This window comes from Melanotaenia boesemani, chromosome 3 (assembly GCF_017639745.1).
Source record: "Melanotaenia boesemani isolate fMelBoe1 chromosome 3, fMelBoe1.pri, whole genome shotgun sequence".
In the NCBI taxonomy this organism is placed as follows: domain Eukaryota; kingdom Metazoa; phylum Chordata; class Actinopteri; order Atheriniformes; family Melanotaeniidae; genus Melanotaenia; species Melanotaenia boesemani.
In genome coordinates, this window is record NC_055684.1 from 22,611,234 (window position 1) to 22,638,400 (window position 27,167).

At 38.6% G+C, this 27,167-nt stretch overlaps 1 protein-coding gene across 4 annotated transcripts in view; it reads right to left on the reverse strand.

The window, feature by feature from the left end:
• The window catches only part of tox2 (TOX high mobility group box family member 2), a 99,724-nt gene that overhangs the window by 67,339 nt on the left and 5,218 nt on the right, over nucleotides 1-27,167 (reverse strand). For all 4 annotated transcript variants that reach the window (XM_041981148.1, XM_041981147.1, XM_041981146.1 and 1 more), the window contains exon 2: nucleotides 2,752-2,844. In XM_041981148.1, coding sequence (XP_041837082.1) covers nucleotides 2,752-2,844 — 93 coding nt within the window. The remainder of the gene's footprint in view (nucleotides 1-2,751; nucleotides 2,845-27,167) is intronic.

Consider the following 27,167-nt stretch of genomic DNA (forward strand, 5'->3'; position numbering starts at 1 on the left):
TGTCAAGCAAATGTGGAAAGCAGCTTTCAAAAAATGTTTCTAAAAAGAAAACGTAAGACATTTAGTTTATAAACTAGTTTTGTAAGGCAGTAGCTGTGTAGACTGCACAATGCATAGCTGCAATAAACAGGAAGCAAGCTAGAAGCTAAATTTCTGGGAAAAAGACATAAAAAAAATACTGGGGTCAAGTGTGCTAGTATTGGTTTTTCTTCTCTCTGAATTCTGGTCATGTTTATTCCCTAGAAGGAGAAACTACTGATCATTCGTACAATTTGTCATTCACATCATATGAGTGGAAATTTTTCCCCCAATTTAACCTATGCATACTAGCATTTTTTTTTTTTTTTTGCAAATTAAGGGAAAACAATCTCAATCTCAGGTGTATAAACTGTATAAACTTTCCATGAATGTGCTCTGATGTGCAATTTCAAATAACACCACTAAAAAGCCTTGGACAGGGACTCTGAAAACTCTGAAAAAAGTTTTCACTACCCAGCCTTGTATGTGATGCATACGTGGACATTTTGCCTCATGTATGTGTGTGCTTGAGATTCACACACTTATCGCAGCCACTAGTTCAACAGAAGCATTAATTTATGTCTATATGTAAGCTGAGATGACAAGCTCAGCGCAGAGCAGCGCAAATCGTGCCCTCTGCACCCAACTTTTAGAGAATAAACTGTAGGCATTTGGAGCTGTAAGCTGTAATAGATGTTGAAAGAGTAAAAAGAAAAGGTTGCGGGGGCAGAGCCAGTGTTTTTTTTTTTTTTTTTTGAAGGGGGGTGGCTGATGTGAGGGTGGGCAGTGCACCTTGACAGGAAACATAGAGGTGAAAAGCAGGAGTTGGAGGTTAGTTTGACAGAGAGAAAAGAAGTGGTGTTGGTTGTGGTGGGGTGGGACGAGGGGGTAGCTGCTGCAGAAGTGCCAAGCCCACTTTTAACTGAACCGAGCGTGGTGAGTGGTAAAGGTGAGAGAAGGAGATAAAGATCAGGCAAAAATAAAAGGGGTGTGCAGGGGAAGGAAGAAGGGAGGAAGGAGAGGATGGGTAAATGGGGGCAGGGGGGGGGGGGGGGGGGGTTACTGCACCTTGACACTTGCTCTCACCGCAGCACCTGATAAGTGCAATGGAAAAAGGTCTGGTTTCCTCCTGCATGTTAAGTTGTTTATATTCTCCTCCTCCCCGAGCAGCCTGTAGCTACAATCTGCTACTGTACTGTCTCCGCATTCAGGTAATAACAGACAAAAGGAAATGACAGAAAACCAAGGGTTAGGGGGGAGGGGGGATAAATAGCACATATTGTCTTCTTTTGCAAATACGTTTCTGCACAAAAGATGCAATCTTTGATGTGCTGCTGAACGGTAAAACAGGGTGATTAATGCATGTTTGTTGCCTTGCACTGATGTTTATCCTTAACTTCATTTGTACAAAAAACCCCTACATAGAGATTTAGATGCAGGGTTTAATTTGTGCAACAGATAATCAGATGAGAAAGGATATATATCTTTACTACCTCACGCACGTTCTGACAAGGAACTCATTCTCATGATTTGTAAGTGGGTCTCTCCACTGAAAAGCATTAACAATATTCACTTCAGATAACATATGATTCCAGGCACTGGGAGAGGATGGCTTTCTTAGAAATGCTTTGTTAGCACTCTCCCCCTTGATAAATGATTTAGGACATGTGGCCAGAGACATCAATACAATCTCTGTTGTAATTAAAAAAGGTGCGCACCAACAATATTACACTGCTTTCACTTTGCCGGTCTCTCTCTGTCCTTCCCTCCCTCCCCCTAACTCACCCACTCTTCCTCTTACTGAGCCCTGGAGCGCTGAAGAGATAATTCAAAAAGCACTTGCATGGAGTGAAACATGAAAAACTGGGAAATTAAATTCTCTCTTTTCTTGCTCTATTGTTCTTTCATTTTCTCTCCTTTGTTACATAAATGCATAAAAGCAAGGCACGCCAGATTCTAATTATGATTTTCGCAATACTAAAAGATTTTTATATATATATATAAAAAAGAATAAAGGAGCAGTTTCAGAAACAAAATAGATTGACTGCTCCAGAACTTTGTCAAAGTCAAAGTGTGAAAGTGCTGCAACTTCAAAAAACTTAATCTTTTCAGCTTTCTAAGTGTCCTCATGAACTGTTATATAATGAAATAAAAATTATTATTATTTGATGTCCAAATGCACCACAAAAGATAAGAAAAAAAAGGGGAAATCAACAAAATATTATAATTGTTATGCTTTATCAACATTCCCCTATGCCTGCCTTTTTTTTTTTTTTAACCAGAAACAGGTCTGAAACAGCAGCATTTTCTTCCAAAGTGATCAAATTTTGTGTGAGTCAAAAAGGAGGCAGTTGGTTGGAGCTATCACATGCAGAAAACTGCTTCTTTAAGAAGCTACCAGGGAGATACCACACTGACCGCCGAGTCAGATGGCTGCTTCTTTGGGAGCCAGAGATGGTTTGCAGTACGGGGACCAAGCAGGTCTCTCAGGGTGGATGTGGGGGAACTTTTGGGGTTAGTTAGTGGTGGAAGGTGGGTTATGGAGTCATAATGAGAGAAAGGTGTTAAGCTTGGAGCTGGGTTTTTGTCAAATTCTGCACTCTCTGTGTGATAGTGTTTAGATAACCTTGCCATGCTAATGAGAAAACACTCTTTGCAATAAATATGGTATTTAGTAAAAGATCAAAGGGTGAGGGAGCATGGGTGTTGGGGGCTGAGAGAGATGAGTCTTACCCCAGTAGAGGGCAGTCTCTTGCCGTCAGGGTTCGGGCGCATTGGCAGGGAACTGTAGAGCCTTACCCCTCGATCTGGAGCACCGTATCTGCTCTGAAGGGCAGAAAGAGAGAGATTTTTTTGTTTCATTTTCTTACTTTTACAGGGAAACATCCAACACACAGCCCTGTTTCAAAGTCAAGTTTCATTCTCTCATCAAGAATTCAGGAATCGTACAATACAGTCTCTTTAGTTGTTTTGAATGCTCCATGTTTTATCAATAGTTTTATAAATTTCTGACAAGTTACAAAGCATGTACACAGGCTGCCACATTAAATCACATCAACCCATGGTGATGCACCAAACATAATAACTGCATACGATTAGCTCATGCAGCGGCACTAATGGCACTAAGCCGTTGTGTTTGGTAGCCAGGGTCCCTGTGCACTGCTCCACTCTACTGACTCCATCTTTCTATACATTGCAGAGCTGATAATTAGAATGTAGTGGGTTCTAAGCCTGCCGGCTTCTCTCTGAACTTCCACATGTGGCTTTCAGCTGTAAAGCACAACCTAAAGAACTGAGGCAAACGCCCTCAGCAGTTGGAAAACTAATGATTAGGAAAAGGTGGTCCCTGCCAGGGAAAGATGTAGCTCAGTGGGGCTGACACTGTGGCCCACAGCCACAGCATGAGTACCTACCAGGATTCACTTCAAATCTCACCATCTTTATCACACTCTTTGTCTTTATCTCTCTCCCCCACTTCCCTCTCAACTATAAGTGCCTCACTGCATCTCTGTGACTCCTTGATATTCTGTTATTCTTACATGATCATTGCTCTTCGCTTCATTTCAACAGTTTTCACATATTTCAGCAACCAGATTTGCAGAAGACTGTCCTTCCATATGTGTGTTAATTGATTAAAAAAGAGCTGCATTTTTGCTCAGCTTTGTGTGTGTATGATGCAACCTGTTGTTAAAATAAATACTGAAACTAATGATGTGGAAACTTCTTTCTCATAAATAAGAGAATAAAACATGTATTCATATTTGGAAATGACTACAGTTGCCACCTGCTTTGCCAAACTTGATCAAAACAGTCTGCTAATGAGGATATAATGCAGTTTTCTATGGGAGAAAAACCAGTGCAGCAATCAAGAACAAATAGAGCTTATTTTTTTACAAGGGGGAGGGGACTGCAGTGTTTAACTATATTAAACAACTAACTGGGAAAACATCCCTTTAATTTGCTCTGACTTTCATGTCTGACCAAACACATAGCTAATACCCAAACACCAACAGTAGGCTGCAGCTTTTTCAGTGGAGTAGCAGACTGCAGCTATGGGTCAAAATAGTGACTGATTACCACAAAGAAAACCCACACATGCAAAGGATTGTGTAATGCACCATGGATGAAACAAGATAAAGAAATGGCAGTTTCAGTGAGCTTGATTTATATAAGCAGATTTTTCTTTTTTCTTTTTTTGTGCTCAGTGTACTGAATGTGTTAGCAGTATGCTGATCTGTTGGTGTAGGTGTGTCACAGAACATACACAGTGCAAGTTTTCCCACACCACTGGGTGAGTTCTTGCTGTGTGGGGGTTTTGATTTCCTGTTCTTATAATGAAACATAAAAATAGATAAGTAGATAGCAGGGTACAACTTGCTATTATGGTTTGCATAATGGTGACATGACATTATTAAAGACAACACTGCACTTCCTTGACAGCTCATACAGTAAAAGCTGGTAAATGAATGATGTTCTCATAATTATCAAAATGTCTGATTGGGACTAAACCAGTTTTTTGAAACATGATTCTAATTATACATCTAGTCTGTCATTATTTCTTTCTGCCGGACTTGCAGAGGAACTACTGTAAACTAAATCCATCGCTCACTGTTTTTTTTTTTTTTTTTCCTTGTTTTGAAGCTTGTTAGGTAGCTTGCCAGAGCTGCAGCTAAATGAATGCCTCACAGAATACAGTAGCTGCTTTAACCAGTGAAGGAGCCACAGTAAGTGAATGTTTGATATTTCTCCAGTGTTGCAGGCTAATCTGGCTCTGTGGCATGCCATTACGCAGCTAATAACAGCTGTCTGCGGCCTGGAGGGGACACAAGCAGGCCTGGTTGTGCTAACTGGCCCTGACAGACTCATTAGGAGTGCTGGCACCCAGAACAGCAACAGCCAAACTCCTCACATTTCCTCACTGGTTCACAACAGTTTGCAAGTGCAAGAAACATTGTTTGCTACACTTGTTCTCTGACACCTTTTCTTTAGTTTTTCAGTCCTCACATCAGTCGCTCTCACCCTGTTTCACTTTTTGGCTAGCTTTAGGTTTCTGTGATATTTCTACCAAACCAGGTTGTTCCAAGTCTTTTGTGGTACTGACTAGATACTATGCTGAGTTTAACCTCTCTCTTTTTCCCTTAATCTTTCACATCCACATTCTAGTTCAAACCAGAACAGAGCAGAAAGGAGAGTTCACTCGTTTGTGTTGTGAATTGTAAAAGTAACTGGTGAAGATGATAAATACACACACATATAAAAATATCTGCTTACAGTTTCTGACTAGCTTTGGTGGTCTGCAACAGGAAGACACAGCACCAGACCAGGAAGAGGCTGGCATCCTCTGAATTTTTTGTTAGCAAGTGTATCTGGGGCTGTTTAAAATGAAGAGGGACTTCCCCAAGCAGACAGCAAAAGCAAACACTGTCCCACCGCCCGGCAGAGCCAAGCCAACCGGTGCAAGCAGAACAGGAAGAGAATAAGCACAAAGACCCAATAAGAGTCATCTGGAGAGCCATTAACAACAGAGGAAAGGATATATGTTCTCGCTCAACTCCAACATTGCAACAGCCTTTTATGTCTTTATAAGACATTTACGTTGCACTGATTATTATAATGCTCACACCACTTTCAAACTGGAAGACAAAGTGAGTCAGACAAGCTAAAGTGTGATAAATTACAGAGACTAATTGAAATATTTTTCAACACATTATTTTATCAGGGCTAAATGATTCATTAATAGGCTAGTATTTGAAATATTAGGATCAGGTTTTCACAAATGGATTGATATATGTATGTAAGTGAGGCAATGAGATGAAAGAACTGCAGCACTTCATTGTTTTTAATGTAGATTTGACTCAGATTTTCAGTTTTATCATAAAATAAATCAAGTTATCTTACTGTAAACAGTTAATATGTAATTATACTTTCAAACAATTTTATCATTACAATGGAATCTTTTGTACCTTCATTCAGTGATGTTCACGTATGTTATGTTTTTATGCAAACACGCACACACACACACACAAAAACAAAACATAATTGTGAGGAAAAGAATGGCTAACATGATTTTATGAGATTTTTATTACTGTTAGTATCCAACACAATCCAGGATCTTAGGCTCTGCTCCCTAATAAACATTAATTATCTTAACAGTATATTTTCTACAAATCAGCAGCTCGCTACAGGCACAGCAGGCACTGTAATATGTTTTCTCATTAGATATAAATGTTGGCTTTCCCTTTTTATAGGCTGGGCTGTTAGGGCTCTGTAAAGCCAAGGGCACAGCTGTGGGGGTATAGTTACCTGCTGTAATGTTAGCTGTTGCATGTTATATTATTTATGCAGATCTGGACTTAATGGAACACATGTGCCGTCTGAAACCGACATTCTTCCAAGATTAGCTGAAAGGCTGCACACATCAAACTCCAGTGATGAGAGGAATGCAAGGCCCAGACAGGCTTATAGGAAACACTATCACTCATCTATAATATACAGGGTTCTCAGTGCGGGCACACATAATGTGTATTTATATATGAAGAGGGGACTGCAGTACATTCAGGGGTACACATGATACAATGCTTGCATACAGATGTCAAAAAATTGTGACAAAACATTACACGTATTGCAAATAACCATTCAGCCTTGAAGTTATTGCTTCTGATATTCTGCTGATAAAACAAATGAACTATGTTGCACAAACATAATATCAGTCAATTTTCTAGCTGTGGTGGTCTAACAGTCAATAACAGACTATGAATCACTTTTTCAGTGGTTTATATAGACTTTAGTCTGAAACAAATACAGCTGCACACTGCAACATTGGTTTGCATATTGCACTGGGATGAATCACTTGCCTTTATACATTTTGCAACAAATGTGAAATAAATCTAACCTGACACGAGCTGATCCATAATATTCTGACATGCTTTACATCTGTATTTTTTTTTTACATTATCTTACAATATAACTTAAAAATAGATCAAGGTATGGAAGGTTGTATGTACAATAATCCTATTAAAAATTTCATGGCAACCCCCTCAGATTTTTTAAACTCCAAATTTTTTAATGCAACCAACTCTTCTCAGCACAGACTTGGGATGGAACTAACACATATTTTGATGTTAATTTATCCACTGTATCTCTGCTACCATATGTGAGTTCGAACCTATAGACCTCATAGACATTAAGTGCTGCTTTTTTCAAACGGAAGCACATTTTAAAACTAAAGCATATTAATAAAATTCACATTAATATATGCCACAAACACAATAAAGGATGTTTCTGAGGTATTCAAGTATGACTTTAATAATAATTAAGTTGTATTCCATTTAATTTTCTTTTGAAAGTCACGTCTTTATGGGTAAAAGACATGTCAACTAAGACCTAACAACTTGACATAACCATTTGAAGCCTGGGGCTACCCTTCTCAAACCAATACTGAAACTCAATCTACTTATCATCCTGCTGGAAATAACCAACCAACAACAGTATTTCATCTGAAGCTATTTATGACTAACTGCAACTTTTCTGACTTACAAACAAGGATAAGCCTCTATGCAGAGTAAGCATATGATAATCAATTAAGTTCAAATCATTTAAGTTCAAATTTAATTTCAACATAGTCTCACATTATATCCCATATTCTCTTATCCTCTTCTGTTTGCACGTTTCTAATCCTCTGTGCTGCCTCCACCCTTCCTCTTGTTGTTGTATCTTGTGTTTACATTTCTCCAATAGTTTCAGCTCCATTAGTCAACACAGATCATAGTTTACACTGGGGCACAATAAATCAGCTGGAGACGCTGGAGATACTCCACACATCCTTCTCCCTATCTGTATATCTATCTGTTTATTCATCTTTGTTGTTATATGATACTTTTACTTATTTATATATCAGTTTTAATTTTATGCATTTTATTAAATAAACAAGCCACAAACATAATCCTGTGGAATACTGAAATGACTGATGAGAAAGTAATGAGATAAAGACTGAATTTGACCATCTCGTATAGTAGGATGATTGAAAACATCGTGATTTCTTTATTAAACACAAAAGTAAAAGACAATGTTCAGCCTGCAGCACAGATACATACTAACTTTGTGCTCTTTTCTCAAACTCTGACACTTTGTAGCTCTCATTTCTCTTCTGCAATTTCTTCTTTTTCTTTCTGACTTGACTTTGCATTGCAAGTCACACAAACCTGATAGAAAATAGATTCTGTATCTGCTGAACAACAATGTAGAGCTTTGCTGCATGTTTTCTGGTGTGATAGGATATCCGAAAGCATTTTCTTAAATTGTGCCAAAGCTTAGATGCTACATTCAGTCCACTGTGTGGATTAGAGAGTAGATTAAACCCTGCCTCTCCACAATGAAAAATAGAGCAGCAGTTATAGATGTTAACACGGATTTAGTTTTAGTAAGATCTTTGTGTGTGTGTGTGTAATAATCATTAAAGTGCCAAAATCAAAACTATAGAAGCCTAATTTAAAATCAAAGTACAATACTAAGGCTTCAAGAACATTAGAGTAAAGCTGAATGCATGAGATGAGCCAACATTTATGAATTATGTCTCTTATTTATATCAAAGGCAGTTTCAAAGTGGCCCAAAAGACCTTTTTAACAACACAGCCTTTGGCAAGGATAACTGAATGTACTGGAATAACTCCCTATGGCAGAAATTTGCTTGCTCTCTTTTCAGTCACCTTCTCTTTCACACCCATATACAGACACACACCTGCCCTATGCATTACATCTGACACAAAAACAGGGAAGATGGAGTGCATTAATAAAGTGCAGTCGGTGGCCTTGCTCTTTCCAATACAGAGACGAGGAAAAAAAACTTCATTTTCTTTTAACTTGCTGTTTTTTCTGTTAAAATATCTCATCTTTATAAGGCTGTTTCCTGAAGACAACACACCATTACAACACTTACCACTGATAGCTGACAGCTATCGGTGATAGTTCTGCTCTGGCTGCAATTAGTGTGCTAAAGGCATAAAGCAGATGGCTCGGAGAAGCTTTAGCTAATCTTTTTTTTTTTTTTCATGAGCTGCACATGCATAGGCAAAGATCACTTTATTACAGACAGAAGCTAGATAGAATGATGTCTTCACAACTTGGGATTGCTGCGGAGGGCCCAGACTCACATATTTCCGGTTGTATTAGTCATTTGATTCAATAAGAAAATAAGGGGGGTCTCAAAATTAACATGTTAATGCAAACATGTCAGTTTCTGGAATTAATGCATACAATTTTTTAATGCATGTGCAGGCTACTTAGTCGTTACATCTGATATTCTGGTCCACACTCCCTACCAGTTGGTGGCGGTAATGCACCAAATTGTTGTGTGCCAACCGCCTCGAAAAGAAGAAGGCCAAGTCTACAAAATGGCTGATTGTGATCTGAGTGGGATGGAAGAATCTGAAAAACCTGTTGACAATTTACATAGGAAATTGGCAAATTAAAAAAACAAAGGCAGAATAATCTATCAAAATCATTTGCAAAAAGTGAAGAAATAAGTTTTCTTTTCATTGAAGCACCTTTAATGTGACTTAGCCTACCCTCTCTATGCCAGGCACATTCATGTGCAACACTAGCTTCTTGAAGAACACAAGCTAGGTGTTTATATTTTGTAATGTCCTGTGATTAATCGGGTTAAAAAAATTTTATCGACAGCCCAAAAGAAAATATGGTGCCCAAAATAGCATTATGTGCATAAAGCATGTGCCATGTCAACAATACCATGAGTCAGGGAAAGCAGTGCTGGAAGTATCTATAAGCATAGATAATAAGCCCACATCTCTTCCCACCATATGATGAGTAATTGGCAAAGCTATGAGGAGAAGTTAGCCAGAGCAGGGGCTAACAGCTGTTCAACAGGCTGAGTCTGTAAGCACAGTCCTAGCAGCTTGCAGCTTGCATCTGCTTATTCAGCCTTGGAGTGGCTGCTAGCTTCTGTGTGCTCCTTGGCTAACTTTCCCTTGTAGCTTATGCTAGCAACTTGTTTTTACCTGTTCCTCACAACACACCATAGCTTTACAGCTTCTGGCTAACTGATGGGAGTTTCAGCCTAATGTGAGACATCCATGTTCAGAAGATACGTATGCATCATAGCAAACCAAACTCTTCTCTATTCAATGTCCAGTATAGACATTGAAAATCTAAGTACTTCAGCTTTCTGTGTACATTTCTGCAATGCATTTGTTTTTGGCAAGTTTTGGCATGGTGGTGATTATAAAACCCCACATACAGATATGTTATCAGTATCTCGGTTTCATTAATCTATGTTATCCCACAATGCTGCATATATGCGTCACAGTAAAAAGTCCCACACAAAAAGACAGGATTGGTCCCTTTAATTGATATTAGCTGTGTCCCAATTCAGGGACTACGCACTTCGAAGCTACATACGTCACAGTGACGCGCCAAGCACTGTCTCATTTGGAAGGTGTCTCCAGTGTCAATTTAATATTATAGAATTATTTATTATTATTAATTAATTTAATGATTAATTTAATGATTCAGAGTGCACAGACTACATAGGCCACTCCGTAGTCTACTGTGCACTTCAAAGTGTGTAGACCCTGAATTGGGACACAGCTATTATGTCGTTTTGAGAATACATCTAAAGCAGAAATCCTTAACTAGCATTGATAGCTGATTTTGCCCAAGCTATGTCTTGCAACAGACCAACAAAACATGTAATGGACATGTTTGCAGGGTTAAAATATCCATTCCCCAAAACACCAAAGCCTTGTAACTATACCAAAGTAGGAATATGAAAACCAAGCAGTAATTTTTCAGAATAGATGTGACTCCTAAACACTAAACTTTGACCAAATTTGAGCTGAAAATGTAGTATGAGATTTAGTTAGGCATTCTGGTATTAAGTCACCATCAGAAAGATATTTTGAACCTCAATCAAACAAAGAAGAGTACAAAACAGGGGTAAGGATGACAGGAAAAATAAATGTGCTGCTAAGTCAGAGCAGAGGAAAGTATAAGTGCAACAAAAGAAGCCCAAAAAGAGATGGCGTTAAAGAAATAAAAGGACAGAGTTAGTTGAGAGCTGATATGCTGACTACAGGCAGTTGATTTGGTTTCAGAGAGCATTGTTACGGTGCTTTGAATTAATGCCTCCCAAAGAGTCCAATTGTGATTCTTGGGTTGTGCTGACAGAATATTTGACAGCCTAGGGTGAGCTGCTGATCTCAGCTGAATCCTCTGTTCTGAGTGTGTGTATGTGCAAATGGGTATGTATGCTTCCTACACAATTACAGACTTTCACATGTTCAGATAAGTTTGCAAAACAGAAAATGAAATGACACATAATTCACAAATGACAGTGAATGGAGAACTAACACCTAGATACAAATCAAAACAAGTATGCAAACAAGCCTAATCTGCAGGTATGGTGAGAACATTCTCCTAATCAAGATGGAAAAGTTTGACCAAATCCTTTTTTTCTCTCTCTGTCTTCTTTTCCCTGCAGAAAATATGTTGTCCCTCTGGGCTGCTGAATAAATAAAAAACACAGACAAGCCTGATGCTTCATTACGGCGGTGGGAAGAAAAAGAGACACTCCATCAAAATAAGCCTGCTGCACAGAGCTGCTCTATTCTGACAGCAGCACAACATAAAGAAAAATCACGTGTGAAAATGTAATTCACAAACTTGCAGATACTGCAAATACATTAATTGTTTTCATCATGCTAAGTCTCAGGGTGCCTGATATATTTTCATCACTTGTATTAAATGATTTTCTGTACAGCTGCTGTGTGGTGCATATTAAAGGCAATGCGGGTTGAAAATTTTAATGTACTTTAAACACTACTAGCAACACAGCAAAGCTCTTCTCTCTGCCAATTTAGGGTGGAACTGATCTATGTTGCACATCACCATCATGTTTTAGTGAGGAGTTAGTGGAGGAGGTCAAACAGCCAAATCAGTAATGCAGTAAAACACAAAGCTTTGACCAACATCACTGTTGTCAGTCAGCTTATTCAGCAAGAGTTTTGCAAGCACTTAGTGGTACATTGCCATGACACCTGTTTGCTCCTTATGAACTTGTTTGTGCATAAACATCACAGCTGCAGTGTAACTTATTTATGTAATTAATACATTATAGAAAAAGTAATTATGGGGAAATTGCAGGATTTGGTGTTGTATAGTTTAGTCTTTCAATCTTAGAAAAATACAAGTATACTGCATATAGGACAAACACATACTGTAGCTTGTGTTTCTGAGCCTGTGTGCGTTCTATGCCTGCATGTACATTGTTTGTTCTGTCAGATATGACCCTGTCAGATGTGACAGCATGTGACTGATTCTTTAAAAAGATTGACACTGCTGAACCTGCGGTTAGAGATGTGGTGGCAGAACAGCTTCTAGGGGTTCTTAGTTGTCTGTGTTAGAGTTAGACACAAAAACTGCTTTGCTAGGGTTAAAAACAAAAGTTGGTTCTACACCGTAATATATAGAAATACAGTTTTACAGTTTTAAATATCTATTTGTAGGGAGAAAATGTATATAACATAACGATTATGCCCTTGTGGTCTGATCTCGTTGGCCATCACTGCAGAAAAAAATCAGTAGAAGATCTAGATCTAGAAAAAAAAAGCAAAAATGCTTCTTTTCTGTCTCTTTTATAAATCTGTATAATACCATTATTCTTAGCTGCAGTCCTAGTTCAATTGTAGCATCATTGTAATTCTCAACTATAATATAGCTTTAACCCTGAAACACTTAAAGTTGATCTTGAAACTTGACTTTGGCCATCAAGAGGAAATTCCTACTGTACCAAGATATGGAAAGTGTTTCAGATTTTGATTTTAGATATGCTGCATTTATGACTTGCAACGAGGAATGACACAGCTGTGGTGACATAAGTGGCAAATAAGTTATGTGAAAGGCAGATATTTATAGGTTAACATAAACTGCCCTTCCTTTCTTTCTCGATGAAACTGTCCTATTGCTAATTGTCTGCTCACTACAGTGTCATAACGAGATTACAGTTTATTTATTTTTCATATGTGAATGTGAGTTTTCCTTAAAGTGATGCATGTTTTCATAAATTTGTCCAGGAGTGTGATCAAGCTTTATATACAGGTCTTTTTGAAAAATAGAAATCCACAGATACCAGTGCTTAATTAAAATTAACTGGGTGAGGAGGAAAAAACAAGGGAAATAGAAGACGGTTAGAGACTCGCAGCCAACTGAAGAGTATTCACTGTAATGCAGGTGTTGATTTCATGATTGATACTTCTTCTTTCCCAGCCAAACCTCCTCCTCTTATACATCTCACTTTACCTCTGCTATCCATTTACACTCTACTGTCTCTCTGTCTTTACATCTTTCTCTCCATCTTGAGTGCCGTGCCTCACCCTAATTAGAAATTCCCCCTCCGACCAACTGAAATTGAATTGCCCGTCATTTGCATAATGATAGCTCACCGGGCTGACGGCCGATTTACCATGAGATGAAATGTAGCAATCACTTAAGAGAGTGACCACGAGCGAGTGTGGGTAAGCGGGTGCATAAGGAGGAAAAGAAAAGTGAGAATGTAAGGCTGAAATGGAATCACAAAGATAGAGCGAGGCTAAGAACTGCACAGAGAAAGAAGGGATGAAATCCGACAGGTATTTAGGTTATTGTCTCATACTGCAATCTTGCTGGAGGGAAGGCTGTGTCCTCAATATGACAGTAACTGGACACAGCAAGGACACATGAGGACACTTATCTTACAGGGTTCCTTTTCTTAGTAAAAACCTTTATGCATTTGAATTATTATTGAGTCTAATAGGGGCTGCAGAAATTGTGTATTTAAAAAGGATTTGGAAAAGTCTCCCTTCCCATTTATTTAATGTATCATTTACTGACTTTTGTCAAAGTGGAAAAACTGGGATAGACGTTGCTCTTTTTAGCATCTTCAGTTTTCAGGAAACATCTGTTTTTTTATTTATTTTACTGAAATAAACATGAATAAGTCCTCCAGATAAAACAAAAACATTGATTAGTGTCATTCAGATTTAGAATTTTACTCCAATAATAGGGAAAAAAATGCTTAAAAGAAAACAACTTGAGTCAGCGACCTCTAATCTAAGATTTAAGCTGTACACTATTTTTAGTTTCTTGTGTAGATGTTTGGCAAGTTCTGACTTTGTTACTTTACAAATATAGCATCGGGAACTCCTGAGCCGCCCACAGTTTACAAGAAATGTCCACATTGTCAACCATAAAGTTGTCAGTGAACGCCCCACCAGCTGAACCACTGCCTCTGGGTGTACAAATTACTGTAATCAATGATATGATAATCACCTTGTTGTCTCCCCTCCTCCAAACGATCAATCTCATGTTCCACTGTAGGCCTGAAAATTTGATTTGTAAAAAATCCTGATAAATCTTGTGTCCGTGATGTCACGTAACTACAGGCAAATCAAATAAAACAGCATGATCAGTGTGGTAAAGTGACAGTGAATAAGCACAGGGTTGAGGCTAATGCACACACAGCAAGCTAAAGCCTCAATGCTGAGACCAAGTTGCCACTTAGGTTTCTTTTTTTTCATATATATAAAATTTGCTTATTCATGGGAGTGCGTGAGCTGAGGCGAATGCTGTAGAGGTCATATTTGTTTCTAGAAGTTAGTGATCAGGTTGGAAACTCTGCCATGAGTCTGATAAGGCTACTGTTTATTGTCTAACTTCCACTTTCTAACCTGACGAACATCACATTCACATACACACGGTACTTTCCACTTCTTAGCCATTACCTCAGCTCTTGTGTGTGTGTTAGAATGAATGCTTATTTACGTGACAGAGCCCTCATGTGTTTGTATGATCTTTGGTTTCCATCAAAGGTTTTGACCTAATCAAAATGCCCTGTCAACTGTAAAATAACAGATAAGTCACTGAAAAGTATGCAAAAGTCCACACACACATAACAAACACGTGCAGTAGTGCACATATCGTTCAGTCGAAGCTCAAATCATTTATTAAATTTTTCAATCTCTTCCTCCGTCCATCTCTGCATAAGTGATCAGTGATCACATGTCACATGTTGAAGCCGGTCAGCCCAGACAGGAGGGAGTTAAGTCCCTTATCTCTCCTCCCCAGAAGAAATTCCTACTAGAGGCCTCGCTCGGCTGGTTTCCTGCCTTCTTGCCCAATGCCCTATTTTTACTCATAGGGACTCTAGAATACTAGGGGCAGCTTTTTCCTTGTCACTAACATATTTCCTGCCATTCTCACTCTGACATTTCTCCCCTCTGCACGCTTCGCTCAAATCATTCCCCCTCTTTATGGGTCATAACCTTTCAGTCAGGGCTGTTCATATTCAAATGTACCTGCTGACACCAGAGCTGCTGTAAGCTCAGCTATCACTCCTGTTCGCCCTTTTTTTTTTGGGGGGGGGGGGGGGTTCATTGGTTTTTAACATCAGCTTTCAGTGAGTGTTAATTTCAGATTTTCCTGCAAGCTGCCAGAAACAATCAGTTCCACTCTGTTCTTTACTGTCAGACTGACTGAAGCATAGGACGGTTCATCTGCAAGTCCAAAATAAGTTTGGCATTTATGTCACCACTGTTTTTTACTAAGGTGCATTCTTTTTTCTTTTTTTCTTTTTTTTTTTTTTTGCAGATCTTACTCAATATAACACTGAGTCTATTACCCTTTGAGCATCACAGTGCTCTATTTTGCAAAACAACCTGAGTGGCCAGGTGATCTAGTTCAGTAACTGGTGGAGAAATTTAAGTGAAAGAATTTAAAGTAACAGGCCTGAACACAAGGCTGAACGTCAGTTTAGTGAATGCTCAGGGAGACATAATATCAGTGAAGAGCACTTTCAGCAGCTTTCATCCTTTTCATACACCGACGTGGACTAAAGGCAGGTGGATCGATGTTGGTTAAAAACGGCACATAAAGGGAGCACACTTAGCAGCTCTCAATAGAGAACATTCAGTCAGCTACAGGTGGGAAAAGGTGCATTGTCTAATTTTCAAGGCTCATCTTCAGCAACACAGTGGCATTGACATTCTAAATGAAGAGAGTTTGGCATCTTATTCATATCTGCAGTAATAAATGTGCTGATTCTCATTCTGTTGAGTGAGATATCATGATTACAAGACGGTGGGCACCTGTGTTTGCATCAGACTTCCCATTGCAATGCTTATTTCCTGCTTTGTTTGCTGGGTGCATTGTTGAATTTCAAAATTATTTTCCAGTTAGGGGTAAATTGCATTGAATGGTGGCCAGGCTGCTGCTTTAACTGACTAAAAGAACCATTCTTGATTTTATCTAAATTAATTTGTGTGAATGCGTATGTGTGTGTGCCTGAATGCCATCACACTTGTGTATATCTATGGGTGAGGAAATGTGGGCTTCATTTTGACGAGAAGCAGATCTAGCCAGAGCTCGCTGCACGACCAGGCCATGTGAGAAAAAAAAAATGTTCATGTGACGCAGACCAATATAGCCAGACTTCAGCAGGATGGAGAGACTGTAATCAAACCATAAATCAGAAATCACTGGACTGCCATCCACCCAGCCTTCTCCCTTTTCCTTTCCTTCTGTTCTTGGTTCCTACCCTAGCTCCTCTCCACAGAGCATTTACAGGCAAATGCACTGCTCTGGAAGAGGATAAATGGCAGCTCAATAAATCTACACAGCTGAAAAGCCACTTGTTAAAGGAAAATCCAAATCTATTTTGAACACATAAGTGAAATTTCTTTGGACATAGGTATGAATTTCAGATGCAGTTATTACTAAAAGCATTCATAAAGGTTAAACAAAAATTTCTAATTATAAACTACCATGTTTATGTGTTTTTCTGACTATTAAAAAAATAAGCAGTCCATATTTGTCTGGCCACGACTTTCGTAGGGAGCCACCTGGTGTACCATAATATCAGGAGAACAGTGGTGTCATTGTAAAGGAGCTGTGTGATATCGAGGAAAGTGACCCATTTAGAGCCCTGCTATAGAACTGACAAGCCACTGCTATGCCTGGGACATCTGGAAGGCCAGAGACACTCACTCCACTGAGATCAAGAGAGGAAAAAGACATCTGACATGGTCATGGACTTTCACACACTCACCTAGAGGTCCTATTTAGAGAAGAAGGCTGTAAAGTGGCACTGATACTGCTGAGGATCTGTGACAGTACACAGTGAGAATTTTGGAAGCCATCCAAGCAATATCTAAAGCTCTTCTGGTCATCCTGAAGAGATTTTAAAGTGTTGAAATAATGATGTAGCGAGATGCTATCTGCTGCAAAGCTAAAGCTCTCTGCACAGATCAAGTGATCGAGGGGAAAAGTTCCATCTCCTTATTTAAATGAGAATGACTTTTTTCAGTAGCAGAAAAAGAAATTAAATCCTGAGATGTTATAAAGGGGCCTTGCATATTTTGCAAGATAACATGAGAAACCAACTGCTTGAGGTGTAAGAGGTGAGGAAAATAACTAAATTCAAAGAAGAAAAAATGTTATGTACCATACACGGTGGTGTAAAAAAAACGACTCAGATTTGTCCAATGTAGCTGCAGCACTGCGCATTATATAAACGAATACATGAATGCATAATGAGAGGCCGAAATGAGCAAAGGAAAGCGCACTGAACAAATCCCCCAAGGGAGAGCAAATTATTCAGAGTAGACGAGGACACAATTCATAATAATATTGGGAAACTTTTTTCCTCTCTTCATTTAAAACCCTTGCTTTAAATGGAAAAGCAGAACTACCCTACATGAACTGAGTGTACTTTAGAGGCAAGATGAGGATTTTAAAGGATTTCTTTTTCACTCAATTCAAAGATGTGCTTTCATATCATGGCAAGAGAGAACATAAAAGCAAGTCCTTCTCTCTGGTGTTTTTAGAATGTTTTACATCTCACATGTAGATATACATAGACAAATTCCTGAAATGCGAGACCTATTTGTCAGATATATTGAAGATGACTAAACTAAAATATGTGATTGTCTAAATATAAGTATTTGTGCTCAAAACAGCTTGCGCGTTGCTTTGATTCAGTCTGAAAGAATCCCACTTTCGGCATCAGACAATGATCCTGTATCAGGATGTAATTCATTTTCATATGGAAAGGCATTTGGCTGCAAAGATTGAATCATCAGCCCTTGTTTCATTTTCCATGTAATTAAATCAGCTATTAAAAAAGAAAAAACTGTGTAAGCCAGCATGCGATTTAGAGAAAATTAGCATTTTTAATCACAGTACATTACTTTAATAACTCAATAAATCTGTGGCAGCTGGAGCATCCGAGAATGTTGTCACAGCTACTTAGTTCTGAATTTGTAGCTAATACAAGCTGATAAAAATCATCCTGAGAGAGGAAAGAGAGAATAAAAGGAGAGGAGAGAAAATAAATTTAGCAAAGACACAGAGAGGAGAAGCCAGGGAGAGAGAGAGAAACAAAAGCATGGTAGGTGAGAAAGATGGCTGAACAGAGCCTAGGAAGGAAGACATATAACTGTGTTTGGAACAAAATGGGGCTTGGCACTTGTCCCCCTTTTTTCAGCTATTAATGGTTAATCCCTAATTAGCTCATCCCTCACCTCTGTCATACATGAGACCTGCTTACCCCTCATGTTGCTTTGCTGCTTTGGTTTGTTTGTGCAGCTTAGCAATAGTTGTTGCCAAGGATATTAAACAAGTCTGAGTGACGAGAAAATTTCATTTCATTTAAAAAGAAAAAAAAAAAAGGAAAGAGGATTTCAAGAAGCAGAGCTTGTATGTAAGAACAACATAAAGAAGAGTCACAAAGCTCTGACCCACAGCAGAAAGAGTGGTTTCCTATAAGTCAGAACAAAGAAAAAACACTGTAATATTAGAAAACCTTGAAGTGCTGCTGAGATGTTTAGCAGTAGCTGCCTTTTAGAGCACTTCTTCCTTTTCAGTTCTCTGCAAATTTTTTTCAGTCATGTGTTTTCTGTCTGAGAGAGAAACTCATCATTTATTTCAACTGTTTCATAGATATAAAATCACAATAGGCAAGACTGACCATTTATAACCCACAAAGACAGGGTGGAGTATGCGTGTGAGGTTAACGTGCTTTTCCTTTAAAGGCTGAGGAATGTGTCAGTGTGTTTTTATATAATATTGTTAGGGTTGTCAAAACAAGTAACCAATGAGTTGTCATTCACAGAGGGCGCAGAAAATAGATGATTAAAGTTCATTTCCCCAGTAATGATATCAGCAAATCATAAAGCATTGCATCTAGCTCTGGTGATGCATTCAGTTAACTTAAAAGGTAGGATGTTAGAAAATCCTATTCTACATTTAATTGCTTATCGAACTAGCAATGATATGAAACTGGGAAAATCCTCAATCCAGTATGGATGTGTGACTGAGGGAGACTGGTAAGTGTGGTCAGGTCATGAGAGAGACCAAAACTCACCTGCTCAAGATACTATATATGGGCTGAGGGCAGTAAGCCAGTTTTCCTTTCTCATCTTGCTACTACCAAATTGTCATACATTTAGTCTATTTGGTTCCGTTTTAGTTTTGGTTTATGTAAGACAAACGTATTTTTAGTTACAAACTATGTGTGGGCTCCTTCCTGCACCCAGGCTTATACGAGGTCGTGAGAATAAATTATTCAGTAAATAATAATAAATAGAATCTACTTTAGTTTTAGTTTTCTCACAGTTTAAAAGCATGCGTTTAATGATGCATTAATAAAAGCTCCATAAAAGCTCATTTTGAATGGTTTTTTTTTTTGTCTTTTATTTGTATAAAGCTGTTATTTACTATGCGATCACGCTGTGGTAGGAACTTTGGTGTCAGTGTAGAACAACATTCCCTTTAATGACAATAACAATGAGTGTCAGCAGGTGCATGAGCACAACTGAAAGTGAGAACTGGTGTCATTTCAGCACGTGCATACTTAGCAAAGAGGACTTTGTTTATTTGCAAGTGCAGTGTGCGGCCTACATCTACTTTATTTCACTTTTTTCTTTTTTTTTCTTTTAAGTTTACAAAATTGCTCAATTGCCCTCTTTCTGTCTGCCAGATAAAGATCTATCTCTCCATCTCTTCACCTCCTCTTCCTCTCAAGCTTTCTTGTTTGTTTTATAGTTGCTTGCACAATTACAGATCTGCACTAGAAACCTACATCATGTTACAGACTAACAGTGAATCCCTAAGCAGGGGATCAAATCTATGTTACAGAAACATGGATGATGACATTAAAAATCACAAATGAGATGTGAGTTTTCATTGAACACAAACAAGAGTGGCACATTAAATGCACTACGGTGCAGAGACAAACTTATTGGCATATATTTGTGCCCTTTTCCTTTGTTTTAGCAGCTCCATTGAGGAGACCGAGAAGGCTTGTCTCAGCTGATACACTGTCTTTTGATTCACTTAGCAGGCTTTGTCAAGTGCACGCTGGATTAAGCCTCTAAAAATCAAGCGTGCAGCATGACAGCACGCATGCACACTACAGCACCCACAAACCCACAAACAGCCATTAGCGTGGCAGTTGCAGAGTCCACTAATTAGCTTATCGTGTCAGCACCTCTCTGCCTTCAGGGATCTGGTTTCAAACTACACTTTCCTGAAGGGTCATAACACTGGCATTATGGCACTGGACATGCAAGCATATTCTCCTCTGGGGACCAAGTGGTGACACAAAGAACTTGTAGTTACTTCTATTGATTGTGTGACTAACACTAAAATAGCACACAAAGAGGCTCAGATGATTTGACAGGACACATACAAGAAAAAGCTATTATAACGGCATGCCAGACTGATTTAGGAGGCTCCGCTGGACAGCTCGATCCATTTGCAGATCAGCCAACAGAGGATCTGAGGCAGCTGGACTTTTATAATACTGGACAAAAAAAATCAACAGCCCACATTCAGAGAGCTGAATCTTTCTGCCAGTTCCTTCCTCTCAAAATACAAATTTCAAGGTATTTTCACACCACTGTGACCAATTGGAAATTGCTATTATTATTCAGTCAAAAATCCACAAAACAAAACTTACTTGAAAGTAAACAGTGTAATTTCCAAAAAGCTGAGAACGTTCATTTTCGTCTTTTGTGGTTAGTGCAGCTCTGTGGTCACTTTAAGAAGTAGAAAAATGCTTCATACTTAATGTTTGCCTAAGTAAATCCTGAAATGTCAAATATACCATTGATCTGAACACACTTAAACAAAAATAAGTTATACAGTTCTTTTTTTTCTACTTATCAGCCATTAGCGATTATAATAAAACTATAAAATGTAAACGTTCCTGTTTGGTATTTCAGTCTAATGTATCCAATGTGAACTTGGACTGTAATTTCAGTGGCAACATTTGCTTTACATTACAAATTACAATGCTCTGTAACATCTGTTATATGTCCCAGACTAGGCTGACTGTGAGGGGGAGCAGAGGAAGTTTTAAACATCCATACACCCTATATGGTGAGTAGCAGTCCTGCACAGTTTAATACGTAGAAGGGGCGCAACGACTGGGTTTTACATGTGACTATATATAAACATTATTACAAAGTCTGCCCCGGCACCATGGCCCTGTAGTTTCTGATATGGTAAAGCCAGTGAAATGGCAGGGAAGCCAATCTACAGTTTATAACTCAACCACACATCAATAACAGAAAAAAACAGATTACAGTAAATCCATGGTTCAAAAGCTGCATACCTTTGAAATGTCAAAGGGGAAACCACAACGGATAACTCATCTCAAAACTCATTTCAACTGCACAATGCAAGCTGTATTACAAATATTCAACAGCCTACTGTTCCCTCCAGGTATTTTTCAGCAAAACACTCTTTACATTTTCATTTGAGATGAGAAGAAAAAAAATGTATTTTTTCACTGGCAAGCAGCCAAACCAAGTTAATTACATTCCAAATCTCCACTCAGCATCCCGGCTCGTGTTGTATTTCTCAAACTTCAACAGTCTCCTTGACTTTCTGTGAGTAATTGGAATCTTCCACTCTTCCACCCTTGTCATTACGCAAAGCAGCAGTAAGCACAACAAACCAAAAGGAACAAGGAGATCTGGTGGCCAGAATGAGCAGTTTGTAACCTTCTCAGCACATTGTGATATACTTTCTCTTAAGTCAATTAAAAGAATATTAGGTGGTGTGAACCCGGGAAGACCTGATGCCTTCCTCCTGCCATAAAGCTCATAATGATCCATGACTAATGTCAGAAAAAAAATGTCAAAACTGGATGAGAAGTCGCCACTTTCCATTTGTGTGCCCCCCAAAAAACATTTTAAAAAAATCTTTGATGTGAGATTATTCATTCTTTACAAATCACAATGCAATGCTTCTGCATTTGAAAGATACCAAGCTTTGCAAACAGCGGCTTGTGGTACCAAGAGGAAATGTTTCACTCCCCAAAAAAAAAAACATTTAAAAAATAAAAAAGAACTGCAACAATTAAAAATGAAACTCTACATAACACCACAATTTTTTATTAAAACAAATAAATAAATAAATAAATAAGATGTTTTGTATATTAAGATGTTTCCCACAGTTTTTTGCTTTTCCATTTCTATCGCTACAGAAGTGTGATTACATTTCCAGTTAATATTCCAAACCATGATGGAACTTCAAAAGATGCTTTATAAAGCTTGCTGGCAAATCGTTTAAAGACTCTCACGATTTCTTTCTTTTTTTTTTTCTTGTTTTTTTAACTGCAAAGACAAACTGTAATCTCAGAGGGTCCTCCCATTTACCCAGTGCGTAATTATTGTAAAAAGGAAAATAAAACATTCTTTCAAAAGGGCAGTATGTGTGAAGGGCTTAGCACACTACAGTCTAGAATAAGGTCCTAAAGTGGCCAAAGTTTCTTAGAAGGTATCAGTCATTTGCTTCAGGAGGTCCTAATAACTGTTGATCCTCCAAGACCTTCAAACATTCCACCCCCCAGCCCAAAAAAGGCAATCTCTGTCTAGATTGGGAGATAATTAAAAGACAAATAAATGTAAATGGTTTAAAATATAAGTCTGTTTATGTACTTTTTCTCACATCTCTCTCCCTTGTTCTCTCTCTCTGTCACTGAATCTGAGAGCCCTGTAACATGCCAATGCCTTTGTGTGAAAGATTAAGTGAAACCAGGAGTGTCAGCAATGCTGTGTTTGCAGAGTGAACACACTCAAATTCAGCTGCACCCACATACCAACATAGTGAGGCCTAAATGACAGCTACTGAAGAAAAATGTCAAAAATTTAGGCGTATTATCATGATTTCTTAAAAAGAAATGTAACGGTAAAATTAAATTAGATTCTGCAATGATATACAAAAAGAAGCAAAATGCAGTTTAATTTCCATTTTTGGTTCAGGCCATTTTACAATTAGCTGTTATTATTATATCTGAACTGTCACTGAAAAAATTGCTATGAATACACTTCCTAAAATAAAATTCCTAGAAAGTAAGATGTGGCTACAATGGAAATATTATGAACAAAGCCCAAAAGTGCCAGAGGTGGCTTACAACGCTAAGGCGGAGAGGGGCCTGAGGGGACTGTGGGTTTGTAGTGATAGGGAGGGGAATCACTCACACACACTTGGCTAAGAGAGGCACAGACACAAACGGCACATGGCAGAGGACCAATCCTTGGTGGCCTTACCAGCTAACATACTTCCTGTGCAACCCTGAAGTAACTCAGTCATGATCTACTGATATGAAAAACATCTGTTGAAAAGGCCAAGTAGATACTACTCACTTTTCATTTTCATTGAGGCTACTTATATGCATCTTAACAAAAAATCTTTTTAATAAAATAACTGTGAATACATAATTGGTCACAGGGTTAGCTTCTTAACATTCAAACTATAAAGTGCAGTAATCTATGGGTTGATCTGTTGCTGCATAAAAACAATAAAATCTCTGTGGTCTGTGTGTTCACATCTGTGCATGTGTTTATTTACAATGTGTGAGTGTTGATATGCTTGCATCTGCATGCAAGAGTGTGTGTGTGTGTGTCTACCTGCAAGAGAGCATACATCTTGGAGTGTGTGTGCTCACAGGGCTCGTAGTCTTTGAGTGTGGACCTGAACCAGCCGTCTCCAGTTCTGTTTGCACAGGACATGCCTCAGGAAGCTAAGACAACTGTTCATGTTTGCCCAGGCTTGCGAGCCTTTCTTAATACACCCGACAGCTGCATTCTTCGACAGCGCAGACATTGTGTTTATCAGTGTTTTTATACACGTATCCTATGGAATCGGTGGGATTATGGCATCTTCAACAAGCTTTTTCCTAAGTGGCACCCATCAGAAGGAGCAGGAAGATTTCTACACTAACAATAAATCACATGTGATGCTGAACTCTGAGAAATTCACTGTTGTTCTCATATAATCTAGAACATTTCTCCACCTGGATCAGTTGTTTTTTTTATCTCATACTAAAGCCATGAATGCAACAAGTGCTTAGTCATATGGTACTTTAACCAACTCAGCATATAGGAGAACTTGCGGTCATGTACTTGTCAACAAAATTGCACAAACTACTCCTTTCCTTTACTCTGCCCTCTTAGCCTATAATGATAAAGTCGTTACAGTTCGACACCACATTCCCAGAGAACCGAGTTGAAAACAAAATAGCTGGATAAACCATGGGCTTTTTGCAGAGTGGTAAATATGAAAGGGAAGGATGATGAGCTCCGTATGTGCTTATTTGAAATGTTGATATGGCTCTCTCGTGCAATGGTTACCCTTATTTATGTAGCAAAGCCTGCTTTACACCAATCTGCCAAGGCCAATAACGGCACTCATAATCTTCAGCATCTAGAACAATCACTTTGCGGTCTATTTGTTTATGAATGACATGAAGCAATTAGTCTAATGAAGATCAGCTTTCTTGTTGGGGGAATTACAGCTTTCCTCGCAATGAAATTTTTTCTTTTTTTTGTTGTCTCCACATTGGCATGCTGATGTCTTAATCATAAAACAATGGGAGCAAGAAAATCTTAAAGTATAATGATTAGCAAGACACAGTTCACAGTTGGGATTCTAACACTGGTGTAAACTAAAAAAAAAGAAAGAAGAAAAAAAAAGAGACTAAACTGCGCACTTCCTGACCTACAGACAAAACCACATGCATGTGGATACAGCTAAATGTCAGCAACGACAATAAGTTTAGTTGTTGCCCCTGGTAACCCAAAGACATAAAGCCGCATAACAGAAGGTCACAGCAGTTTGAATGTTAATATTGACTTTGACTTCTTGCAACAACAAATCCATTAATGCAACAACTTTGTGATATACTGTCTAGCCACTAAGCAGGTTTACCATAATTATTTCCAGTAAAACACACTAAGCAGCTTTTTTTTTATTGTTTGTTTGCTCTACAGAAAAATATAATCAGCATGCTGTGAATGACAAAAGGGAAACATTTCTTAGTATAAGAATCCTTCAGTACAACAATTAGTCAATCAAAAAGGTTGTGCTTTTTCATATTGAAGTGTTGATGGAAAACAGATGAATTTGTACTGAAATGCTTCTGGAGCTCAGAGCAAAACATACAGTCTGATTCTCTTTTCATCAGCAAGCAGAGCTCAGAGCAATGCACAAAAATGGTTAAATAAACCAGATAAAGCAGCTCTCTCTAACTCTTTCTCTGTCTGTCGCACACACTCATGCACATGCACATTCTTTAGTGAAATCTATCAATCAGCATTTCATGCAGTTTGGGTTTGAACCACACCAAATGCACTAAAACAATAAACGTCTGTCTTTCAAGTTGCTATCTGGACTGGAACACATCTGGTGGCAAGGCTCATTTTGGTTTCCACATCGCTGAATGACATTACAGACTCAATGGCAGACTGAAAAATAAAGTACCCCTAAAAATCTCTTTACATTTTCCCTCCATCTTCTGCCCCTTCTCCTTTTCTCTTCCTCTATCTTTATGCACACACCAAATCTATTTCCCCCTCCCTGCACTAACCAGCTAACCCCTCAAATGCGATTTCATCAGCCCATCCCCCCAACCAATCAAGAAGTGAATATAAAACAGCACAAGGAAACTGGGCTGCACTAGGGAGGTAGTAGAAAGGGGGGGGAGTGTACAGACAGAGAGAAGAGAGAAAGACAGCCAGTCAAGGTGACTGCTACTGAGCAACCAGTGGCCTCCTGAGGTGAAGACAGTTTAAAAAGCCCCTGCAGGACTGGACTCGACTTTACACAACTCACAAGTGTATGAAACACACCAAGCCTCCAGCTGAGCAGCCAAGAGTCAAGCCCAACTATAGTATCTAGGTTTCAAGGAGCTGTGACGATAATTAGGGTTAATGTGATTTAATGAGGGGCATGAGCTGAGTCCGAGCCTTTGAATCGCAATTAATGTCAAATTTGGAATTAGTCTGACACCTTGTGATGTGGTGATGTTTCACAGTGGCTTATAGTCGGCCATTTGTGTCGATAAGGCCCACAGACCTGCTATCAGTCTTATTCTAAAAGCAGTTTGATGATTTCTCATAATAAACCTGTCAGATTATGGTGTGATAACAGCACAGAGATGCTTTGCATTGTAGAAGTTCATTGGAAAAGTGCACTTGGAAGAGTTTTTTTTTTTTAAATGCACCATCACGCTTAATTTCTTGGTAGTTAACACAATCAATCATTGACATAAATAGCCTGTTTCTATGAACTTTGGTGATTAAGTAGCAATCCAGACAGGACAGGATAAGCTACAGAATCTATTTTCAGCCGTTCATGACTTATGACCCTCTTAACACCTCTAGTAGCTGTGAGTCATGTCTGGTCTAGATTATAAAGTGCAGAGCAAAGTGATGAGACTGCAGCAGACTCTGGCTTGTCACCTCCGCTGCCCGGCAGGTTTAACTTTAAGTCTATAAAGGTAAATCACTGTTATGAAAAGCTGCATTGTTCTCTAAAAAGACAACTGGCCTCAAAATATCCCATGGAATCCTACATAGGTGCAACAATGCAACATAAACTACAGCATCATTGATGTGGCAGCACTGAGGCTTTTTTCTGTGTTGTAACAAACCGGTAACATAGCTGCATAAAAATGAACACATTACAAGGAGGATCAAGTTTTGCATGGCTGTAATTTATCCATCCAGTATGGCCTGAAAAATGTGGTCCACATAGTAAATCTCCTTGTGTCTCACTTGCATTTAAAAATAAAAAAAACCCTCATAAGTAGTCCA